Here is an 11,696-nt window from a genome sequence, read left to right on the forward strand (position 1 = left end):
CCCAAAAGCAAATGACATTTAGGGCCAGGCTTCATTTTGGGCCTACTTTTTTTCACGGTCGCTGCACTCAGAGCGAGCTACGGTCAAGCGGGGAGTCTCGTTGACCTCGGCACAGTCTGGAGACTATGGTGATGCCATTTTTTGTGTTGATTTCAGAATGACATTTTGGTGATGGTCCCTCTCCGTTTAAACATATTGCAAATGTACAAAAGTCAACTAGCAAGTCAGTGTCCATCAGAGCAAGCTACGGTCAAGCGGGGCATCTCGTTGAACTCGGCACGGCCTAGAGAATATGGAAATGCCATTGTAGGCTCTGATTGTCTTTAAGCACCGCACTTTGTCACTCCATCCTTGCTGTGTGTGTGTGTGTCTGTGTGTGTGTGTGAGAGAGAGCTTTTCTTTGACATCTGTTGGGAGAAATGACTGACTTACAGTTCATGAGGGTTGCCTAATCACACATATGAAGTTTTGAAAAGATCTGACCTTTTTAACCCTTGGAAACAGCCACTATTACACCATTTAAGGCACTTCCGGTTGGCACAGGAAGCTATAAATAAACTCATATCCTGATTGGGGTATGCCTTTACATAATCCTGAGTTTTAAGTCTTTATGTTAAGAGTTATTTAGGAGGGTTTAGTGAGTGTGTGTTATTTCAGAAAATCATAGAAAATCACAGAAATCTTGCAGAGCTTCGCAGCACACTTTAAAAAGATTCGTATGAACACCCTGCAACTGGATCTGTAACAGTTTAAAAAAAATTTTTTTTTGAACATCACCAATTTGACATTGTACGATTTCTCTTAATTGACGATCGATAAATGGCTGGTTCTTTTTTTATTGACACCGGAGGCTCCTTGACTCTGACGTGAAGCGGAAAAATTATTGCTCTATTTTAATTTTTGACCTTTAATCCCAGAAAAATGGCCATAACTCACAAACCGTTGAGGCCTAGACGCCATCTTGTTCGGGGCCAACTGCCCATTATGCCAAACCTACGCTTCGAAATATTTTCCGTTTTGGAGATAAGTCCACGTCGTGATTCGTGATATTTTGTACATTTGCAATATGATTGCTTATGCCCTCTTGTGGGATTTACCGGGACAGCGGAAAAATTACCAAAATGTGATTATTTTATAAAACGGAAACCGAATGTCCGAGAGAGTTCGTTTGATGACTTCCCGGTAGATCCGGCCCTGCCGCACGGCCCGACGCCGTCCGCGAATTTTACTAACGTTTTCGGACGTCTAGTAAGGGACCGTACATTTGCACATTTGCAATATGGACTTTCTCACTAACCATACGGTGAATGTCAAAATGTTCCCTTAAGGTATTCATATATGCAAATACACCAGGTGTATTTATGCAAATGAAGCACCTCTTTTATTTATTAAAATAAATACTACATATCTGAAACAATAACAAAATGAATATATGAGTGTTATCATTCTTACAATAATTTTGGGGGAAATTGTCCAATAAATGTAAAACCTCAATTCACACCAAAATCTCAACTCCATTAATTATTTGTTTGTTCCAGTAAAATATTGTATGTGCTATATTTCAGTAAATATCTGATGGATTATAAAAATGATAAACGTTTGGAGTATCTTCAGCCACTGTGAGGAGGCCTGCGTCTTGTGACCGTAGAATTACACACAGGACTCCTCAGACACGCCCCTCGAGAAGTGAAGTGCTCTAAACCGAGCCAGGTCTTATGCAAATGATCAACATGTAATTTACAGTAAGCCTTTTTTCCAGTAAGAAGCATGTGACAAGCTGACTCTCACACAGAGCTGTTGTCACACACTTTCACACTTCTGTACTTAGTGACACCATACTGTCCTCTGATAAACAGAAAGTTGGTAGAAAAGTGTGCAATGCAGTTCGTGTCTCTCCACTTGTTTTGATGTAGATAGAGGATGAGGAAGAGGGACGGAGAAGATGTGAGAGTAATTGTAGACCATAGGCTCTCTCTGAAAAAAGATAGAGACATCTGAGTAACTATTATCTCTGGTGTTCATGTCATACAGGAGACAGTAAATTTAGATCTCAGGCCCTCTCTGAGAAAGACAGAGACATCTCTGAGTAACTATTATCTCTGGTGTCCATGTCACAAAGGAGACAACAGTTATTCTTTGTGAGTTCACCGTCTTGCATTGAGCTACTGTTCATCCTGCTGCTGTTTTAAACATCACATCAGAGTCTCAGTTTAAACCACTGCTTAAAATATAACAGGAAGTGGACCGACTGAGTTTCAAATGGTGTGAATGACGTCACCACTGAAAACCCTCTGAGACAGATGCAGACATACAGTCTAATACATATCTCTGAGTAACTCTTCTCACTGAGACAGATGCAGACATATTGTACATTCTGAGACATATCTCTGAGTAACTCTTCTCACTGAGACAGATGCAGACATATTGTACATTCTAATACATATCTCTGAGTAACTCTTCTCACTGAGACAGCAGAGATGAAAATAACTGTTCATGGCCATCGATGGTGTGCAAGGTGAAATGTGTTAAACTACTAAGAGTATGAGGCACAAAAACTAAACTAATTGAAACTAAATATACAAGCTAATCTGCACTGTGGTAAACTAAACTGATATAAACTAAATATACAAGCTAATCTACACTGTGGTAAACTAAACTAATATAAACTAAATATACAAACTAATCTTCACTGTGATAAACAAACATGGTTCTCAGAAAATAAGTCTGGAGTCACATGGTGATGGTTAGTGTCATACTATTGGTTAGACAGTTTCCCCTTCAATGAGGTTGACAGTTAAAACTGTCTCTGACATTAGACTGAGTCACACAGAGGCTCCAGCTGTGCAGCGAACAGACACAAACCTACAACTTAGATAACAGCAGACTTTACAACAGTAGAAGTTACAACAGTAGAAGTTACAACAGTAGAAGATACAACAGTAGAAGTTACTGCATTTCAACACACGTGTGTAAAGATGTCAGAGGAAATCTATGAAAACTGCGATGGATTTAGTGGCAAAAAAATAAATAAAATAGAGACCATGGATATTAATGATCAAATGTACAACAACGAAAGACCCATCATGCCCTGCAAGAAGGATGGAGTTGGTGATCAACATTCAGGTAACAGTTTAACCTGGTGTTGTGCTAGATGCTGACACACACTTACACCCCAACACACACACGCACACACACACACACACACACACACACACACACACACACACACACACACACACACACACACGCAAGTTTTTTGCACTACATTTTGTGCACTGTCTATATGCACACACGCTGGATTCTACAACAGACTGACACTGACACCAGCTATTGCATCTTGCCATCTTGATGTCATTTATCACTAGCCACTTTAAACAATGCCACTTATACAGTGGGGCAAAAAAGTATTTAGTCAGCCACCAATTGTGCAAGTTCTCCCACTTAAAAAGATGAGAGAGGCCTGTAATTTTCATCATAGGTACACTTCAACTATGACAGACAAAATGAGAAAAAAATATCCAGAAAATCACATTGTAGGATTTTTAATGAATTTATGTGCAAATTATGGTGAAGTGTACCTATGATGAAAATTACAGGCCTCTCTCATCTTTTTAAGTGGGCGAACTTGCACAATTGGTGGCTGACTAAATACTTTTTTCCCCCACTGTCTATATATATATATATATGTATATATATATATATAAACATAATTCCTCTTTGACATTATGGGGTATTGTGTGCAGGTCAGTTACAAAACATATTTTTAAATTCAGTCAGTAACAATAAAATGTGGAAAAATCCACTTTTCAGAAGATAGCTACCTCAATTACCTCGTACTTCTACACATTGGGGCGGCAGGTAGCCTGGTGGTTAGAGTGTTGGACTAGTAATAGCAAGATTGCAAGATTGAATACCTGAGCTGACAAGGTCAAATCTGTCCTTCTGTCCCTGAACAAGGCAGTTAACCCACTGTTCCCCATTGTAAATGAGAATTTGTTCTTAACCTGTCTAGGACACCCCCCCCCCCCAACATTCTGCTGAAAGGCAGCTTGGGAAATTCAATGTTTTGTTTTTTTATTTTTATATTTAACTTTCACACATTAACAGCAGGAAATGAAAGATACACATCTTGTTAATCTACCCATCGTGTCCGATTTTTAAACTGTTTTACAGCGAAAACACAACATGTATTTATGTTAGATCACCACCAAATCCCAAAAAACACACAGCCATTTTTCCCAGCCAAAGATAGAGTCACAAAAGCAGAAATAGAGATAAAATTAACCACTAGCCTTTGATAATCTTCATCAGATGACACTCATAGGACATCATGTTACACTATACATTTATGTTTTGTTCGATAATATACATATTTATATCCACAAATCTCGGTTTACATTGGCGCTATGTTCAGAAATGCTTCCAGAATATCCGGAGTAATTACAGAGAGCCACGTCATATAACAGAAATACTCATCATAAACTTTGATGAAAGATACATGTTTTACATAATTAAAGATACCTTGTTCGGGAAGTAAGCTAGGTTGAATTTGGTTATTCAAACTTTTCCCCTGATACGTGCGTGCCTAAGTAGGATTTTTCATTCCGGGACAGAATCTAAAATAAGTCAATTAAAGAAGCCATGGGAGAATGCGAATGCATATTTATGAAATATCGGGGATTAAATTACGGATTTCCTACACTGAGAAATGTACGAGTAAACACATACATTGACGTTGTTTAAAATGTATGATTAATTAATTAATTAATTAATGATTTTAGTTCTTAATGTGTCAGATTTTCTTTTTAATTATGACAATAATCTGAGACGGCGGTCTCTAATACACAAAATTTCTACGCCATGTTGGAGTCAACAGAAATACGAAATTACATCATAAATATTCCCTTACCTTTGATGGTCTTTCATCAGAATGCAGTGCCAGGAATCCTAGTTCCAAAATAAATCGTTGTTTTGTTCGATAATGTCCATTACTAGTGTTCAATTAGCTACTTTTGCTAGCACGTTTAGTTCACATGTCCAAAAGCTGGCGTCGGTCCAGGCGACCTCAGACGAAAACTTCAAAAAAGTTATATTCCAGGTTGAATAAACTGGTCAAACTATGTAGAGAATCAATCTTCAGGATGTTATTATCATATATATCCATATATCCAACCGGAGCATTCGTTTTTGTCTACAGAGTAATGGAACGCATGGCGATATCATGAGAAATGCACCTGACCAGGAACTGGCATTCTGCCAGTCCACTGACTCAAATAGCTACCATCCGGTCCCACATCACACTAGAGGCTTCATTCCATGTTCTACTGACTGTTGACATCTAGTGGAAGGCGTAGGAAGTGCGAACAGATCCATATCTTACTGGGATGTGAATAGGTGATGAGTTGAAAATCAACCAGCCCCAGAATTTCCACTTTCTTTTTGGAAGTTTGCCTGCCATATGAGTTCTGTTACACTCACAGACATAATTCAAACAGTTTTAGAAACTTCAGAGTGTTTTCTATCCAATAGTAATAATAATATGCATATATTAGCATCTGGGACAGAGTAGGATGCAGTTCACTATGGGCACAAAATTCCTCCAAAGTGAAAATCCCTAAAAAGTGTTAACTGACTTGCCTAGTTAAATAAAGGTACAACAATTAAACATTGGCTTGAAACTGTTACTCACTGTACGTAGCTACCTCTATTACCTCGTACCCCTTCACATCAGCTTGGTACTGGTACTCCCTGTACATAGCTACCTCTATTACCTCATATCCCTTCATATTGGCTTGGTACTGGTACTCCCTGTACATAGCTACCTCTATTACCTCGTACCCCTTCACATCAGCTTGGTACTGGTACTCCCTGTATATATACTGCATTCAGAAAGTATTCACACCCCTTGACTTTTTCCACATTTTGTTACGTTACAGCCTTATTCTAAAATGTATTTAATACACTTTTTTTGCTTATCAATCCACACACAAAACCCCAAAGCAAAAACAGGTTTTTAGACCTTTTTAGTCCACCTGTGGTAAACTCAATTGACTCAACATGATTTAGAAAGGCACAATCCTGTCTACATAAGGTCCCACAGTTGACAGAGCATATCAAAGCAAAAAACAAACTATGAGGTCAAAGGAATTGTCCTTACTGCCCAGAGACAGGACTGTGTTGAGGCACAGATCTGGGGAAGGGTACCATAACATTTCTGCAGCATTGAAGGTCCCGAAGAACACAGTGGCCTCCATCATTCTGAAATGGAAGAAGTTCGGAACCAACAAGACTCTTCCTAGAGCTGGCCACATGGCCAAACTGAGCAATCGGGGTAGAAGGGCCTTGGTCAGAGAGGTGACCGAGAAAAAGATGGTCACCCTGATAGAGCTCTAGAGTTCCTCCATGGAGATGGGAGAACCTTCCAGAAGGACAACCATCTATGCAGCATTCCACCAATCAGGTCTTTATGGTAGAGTGGCCAGACGGAAGCCACTCCTCAGTAAAAGGCACATGTCAGCCCACTTGGAGTTTGCCAAAAGGCACCTAAAGACTCTCAGACCATGAGAAACAAGATTCTCTGGTCTGATGAAACCAAGATTGAACTCAGTGACAAAGTCCAGAGCGATGTGTGACCAGGGGTGACTGGGTATAGGAAGAGGGTGAAGCAGACAGTAAGTGGGTTTAGTGAAGGTTGTGTTCCGGGCACAGACCGAGCAGGCTGAGACAATCTCGCGGGCATCTCTCTCTATGGTGGGCCACCAAAAGCACTGATCCAGAAAGGCAAGGGTCCGGTTCATACCAGGGTGACAGGTGAGGTGGGTAGAATGGACCCACTGAAGAACATCAGAGTGAACAGAATCGGGAACAAATAGAGCCGGGTCAAGCTGGTTCTGCTGAGCCTGGCGGATACATGATTCGATCTCCCAGGGGATGGTGGCAACAATGCAAGTGGATGGCACAATGGAATCTGGTTCGGAACCAGTGTTGTCGGCGGTGAACTGGCGGGAGAGGGCGTCAGGCTTGGTATTCCTAGAACCGGGGCGATAAGTAGGTGTGAATTTGAATCTACCGAAGAACAACGGCCATCTGGCTTGCCGGGAGTTCAGACAATTGGCGGTCTGGATGTAGGACAGGTTTTTGTGGTCTGTCCACATGATTAAGAGGAGTGCAGAGCCCTCTAGCCAGTGACACCAAGCCTCAAGAGGCAGCTTAACTGCCAGGAGTTCATGATTACAGATGTCAAAATTATTCTCTGCAGTTGAGAGCTGGAAAAGAATGCGCACTTTTGGAGCTTCTGATCAGAGGGGGGACGTTGAGACAGAACAGCACCTCCCCTGCGCTGGGTGAGAGAGGTTATATAACCGGCTACAGGGGAGAGGAGCGCTAGAATGGAGGTAGATGTGCAGTCGTACAGCCGATGAGGCGGCAGCAACAGGACGTGGTGCTCGCTGAACACAGGAGCTAGATCGTGACACTCTGGAGGAACTGATGACGTGTCCGGAGGTTCTGGAATGGACTGGGGCACAGACAAGGCAGGGGCAAGGGCAGAATGTAGACAATTCTAGTGACAAAATGAACTCCAAGTGGTTACCCTTCCGGCGGTCCAGTCGATCTGAGGGTTGTGCAACTTTAACCATGGATGGCCAAGAACCAGGGGAGAGTGAGGACAGTCGATTATGTGGAAAGTGATCCTTTCCTGGTGGTTTCCAGAGAGATGCAGGATGACAGGGACGGTCCTGTCCCAGACACGGACGAGGAGCTGTCCGTTGAGAGTGTTTGGCATCGAGGTGTGAATCAAGTGGAACAATGTCCAGGCCCAACTGGGTAACGACACCAGGGTCCAGGAAACTCTCGTCGGCGCCTGAGTCGATAAGAGCAGGCAGCAGAAAAGCCTGGCTCTGCCACACGAGGGCGCCGTCAAGCAGGGGTCTGGGGGGTCTGGGGGAGAGATGGGCAGGCGATTTGGCTCAAAGGTAGGTCCCCCACTACTGCCGAGCCACCACTTTTGCTGGACGCAGGGAACAAGTCACCAAGTGACCAACCTGGCCCCAGTATAGGCAGCTTCTAGTGCTGATTCACCGCTGCCTCTCCTCTGGAGAGAGACGAGCCGAGCTGCACGGAGGCAGCCAGTCAGGAAGGAAATCTTGACCCGTTGTTGTATCTTTAACTCTGCATTGTTGGAAAAGGACCCGTAAGTCAGCATTTCACTATTAGCATACAACTGTTGTTTACGAAGCAAATTACAAATGATGTTTGATTTTGATTGCAATAGGTGCCGGCAGTCATTTTGGGTGCCTGAACTCTGCAATATGTTCAAGCCAATATTCTGTTAGAGGTTCTGGAAGTAAAGCAGTAGAACATGTGAGGTTCTGGAACTCAGTTCTGGTGTTGTGTTCCATGTTCCTTGTGTATTTCCCTCACTGATCCAAGCAGAAAATGGACACAAAAGTAGACACAAAAGTTCTATTACATTTACATTCCAGTCAATTCCATTCAGAAAGTAAACTAAATTTAAATTCCAAAAATTGGAAATCAACAGGAATTCCTGTCTATTTCCTGATTTGACTGGGATTGAAATGCAATAGACCCCAACAATGGGAAAGACTGATTAACTTTTCCCCTGTTACCTTGTTCAATGATCTCATTATTTCAGAGAGAAACCAGTTGACCCGTTATAACACCCTGACCAGAGAGGGAGACCAGTTACAGACAAGCGACAACAACCTGACTGCAGAGAGAGACCAGCTAAAGACCAGCGGAAACAATCTGACTGAAGAGAGAGACCAGCTAAAGACCAGCGGAAACAATCTGACTGAAGAGAGAGACCAGGTACAGACCAGCGGCAACACCTTGAGCAAAGAGAAAGACAAGCTACAGACTAGCAACAACGCCCTGACCAAAGAGAGAGACCAGCTACAGACTAGCAACCACACCCTGACCAAAGAGAGAGACAAGCTAAAGACCATATTCAACACCCTGACCAAAGAGAGAGACCAGCTACAGACTAGCAACAATGCCCTGACCAAAGAGAGAGACCAGCTACAGAAAGAGACAAAACGTCTGAAACAATCTTTAGTTGAGAAAGGTGAGTCAAATTGTCTAATGACTGTTCTGTTTGACAGTCTCTGTATCTGTTCACATGTCACTTATAAACAGGAAATTCAACATTAATTAAATAAAAAATGTGAGAAAAAAGGTATGACTTCCAAACTGTCCATTAGTTAGTTCCTGTCTTCCTTGAGTGTTTGCTTGATACTTAATTTAATGTTGTATTAAAGTGACTAAAGCAGGAAATGTTCAACTTATAGTGTGTCCAGAAGGATGGAAGAAGCTTGGTAGCAGTTGTTACTACGTCTCTACTGAGGAAAAATCCTGGGAGGGTAGCAGACAGGACTGCAGAAATAGAGGAGCAGACCTGGTGGTCATCAAGAGCCAAGAACAACAGGTGTGTGTGTGTGTGTAAGGAAGAGAGAGAGAGATTAAGCCCCACCCTCTTCAAAATATACAGTGGGGAGAACAAGTACAGTGCCTTGCACTGGTAAAAAAAAACACACATGTCTTTCTCAGGGCCGTGGGGTGAGACAGGGATGCAGCTTAAGCCCCACCCTCTTCAATATATATATATACTCATTGGCGAGGGCATGAGAACAGTCTGCAGCACCCGGCCTCACCCTACTAGAACCTGAAGTCAAATGTCTACTGTTTGCTGATGATCTGGAGGTTCTGTCCCCAACAAAGCAGGGCCATCAGCAGCACCTAGATCTTCTGCATAGATTCTGTCAGACCTGGGCCCTTTATTTAAATTGTGTTATCTATTTCGCTTGCTTTGGCAATGTTAGCATATGTTTCCCATGCCAATAAAGCCCTTCAATTGAAATTGAATTGAAATTTGGGGAGAGGGAAAGAGAGAGAGTGATAGAAAGCAGTAATGGGAATGTTTTAACAATGTTGTCTCTCTCCCACAACTAAAGACATTAGTCAATTGGTTATGTGGACGAAAGAACTATGTCTGGATTGGTCTGACTGACTCTGTTTCTGAGGGGACCTGGAAATGGGTGGACGACACACCACTGACCACAAAGTAAGACATTAATGAATTCTGTGTCACTATGACATCACTGTCTGGAGTAGTAGGTTCAGAGTGGACAGTCTGATTCTATGTGTTGTTTCTCCTACAGGTATTGGAACAGTGGACAGCCTGATTCTGTGTTGTTTCTCCTACAGGTATTGAAACAGTGGACAGTCTGATTCTATGTGTTGTTTATTCTACAGGTATTGGAACAGTGGAGAGCCTAATGGTGGTGGAGCAGAGAACTGTGTGTATTTCTACTCCTGGTCATCAGACACAGGAGAATGGTGGGACTATTACTGTTACTATAAATTCAGATGGATCTGTGAGAAATAGGATTCATCCTCGGTACTCTCTGAACTGCTAAATAAGATTATGCTAAGTACTGTCAATCGTAAACAATTTTCTGCTTATTCAATTTACCTTGTCAAGAACATACAATATATAACAAGACAAATGTAGAATACATTATAATAAAACTATATCCAATAACAACACAACGAATTGATAAGAGAAGGACTGTTCTGTCTGTTGTTGAGGAAATTCACCACTAAGGACTCAAATTCAAAGGAAAATAATCAATATTTATTATCACAGTCACAGAGGTTCACTGACTCAATACAATCCTGATGTTCATTTTTTATTATTATTACTTTTTAGTTTAGTCTACTTGCTAAAATTTTTTCTTAACTCTTCCCGAACTGCACTGTTGGTTAAAGGCTTGTAAGTCATCATTTCACAGTAAAGTCTACACTTGTTGTATTCGGAGCATGTGACAAATAAAGTTTGATTTGATTTGATTTGAGACCCTTTATACTGCGACACAAACAAGTCATATCAGCACGGTTGGTTCCTGCATGAGACTGACTGATACCACACCAGGCTTCTTACCTTGAAACTGAGATACTCCTTTTGGTTCTCAGAGCAATGTTCTGGGTGTACTGGGAAAATGCTTATACAGAGTGTTGATTCCTCCCATGTACAGTCAATCAGTTACTCGCATGAATCCAACCAAGTTGGATATTAGAAAAACAGCATTATTCTAAACATACGAGTGGATAAACAGAGAAAATGTCACACTATTATAGAATAGTTGATCTGACATGGAGTCTAGAAGGACTGTTCTCTACTGTAAAATAGATCTAACGAAGTCTAGAATGACTGTAGTCTACTGTATAATAGTTTATTTAAAATGGAGTCTAGAAGGACTGTTCTCTACTGTATAATAGTTGATCTAAAATGGAGTCTAGAAGGACTGTTCTCTACTGTATAATAGTTGATCTAACATGGAGTCTAGAAGGACTGTTCTCTACTGTATAATAGTTGATCTAACATGGAGTCTAGAAGGACTGTTCTCTACTGTATAATAGTTGATCTAAAATGGAGTCTAGAAGGACTGTTCTCTACTGTATAATAGTTGATCTAACATGGAGTCTAGATGGACTGTTCTCTACTGTATCACAGTTGATCTAACATGTAGTCTAGATGGACTGTTCTCTCTGCTGTATAATAGTTGATCTAACATGGATTCTAGAAGGACTGTTCTCTACTGTATAATAGTTGATATAACATGGATTCTAGAAGGACTGTTCTCTACTGTATAATAGTTGATCTAACATGGATTCTA

General features: G+C 41.4%; 1 protein-coding gene across 1 annotated transcript; it reads left to right on the top strand.

Moving 5' to 3' along the window:
• Positions 1-2,811: 2,811 nt before the first annotated feature.
• LOC139394449 (C-type lectin domain family 4 member M-like) lies at positions 2,812-10,869 on the top strand. The gene is made up of 5 exons (XM_071142519.1): positions 2,812-3,123; positions 8,654-9,085; positions 9,309-9,445; positions 9,972-10,081; positions 10,273-10,869. Exons 1-5 carry the CDS (start codon positions 2,976-2,978, stop codon positions 10,403-10,405), a joined length of 960 nt encoding a protein of 319 aa, XP_070998620.1. The 5' UTR covers positions 2,812-2,975; the 3' UTR covers positions 10,406-10,869.
• The last annotated feature ends 827 nt before the right edge of the window (positions 10,870-11,696 follow it).

Source organism: Oncorhynchus clarkii, unplaced genomic scaffold (assembly GCF_045791955.1).
Source record: "Oncorhynchus clarkii lewisi isolate Uvic-CL-2024 unplaced genomic scaffold, UVic_Ocla_1.0 unplaced_contig_9841_pilon_pilon, whole genome shotgun sequence".
Classification (NCBI taxonomy): Eukaryota; Metazoa; Chordata; class Actinopteri; order Salmoniformes; family Salmonidae; genus Oncorhynchus; species Oncorhynchus clarkii.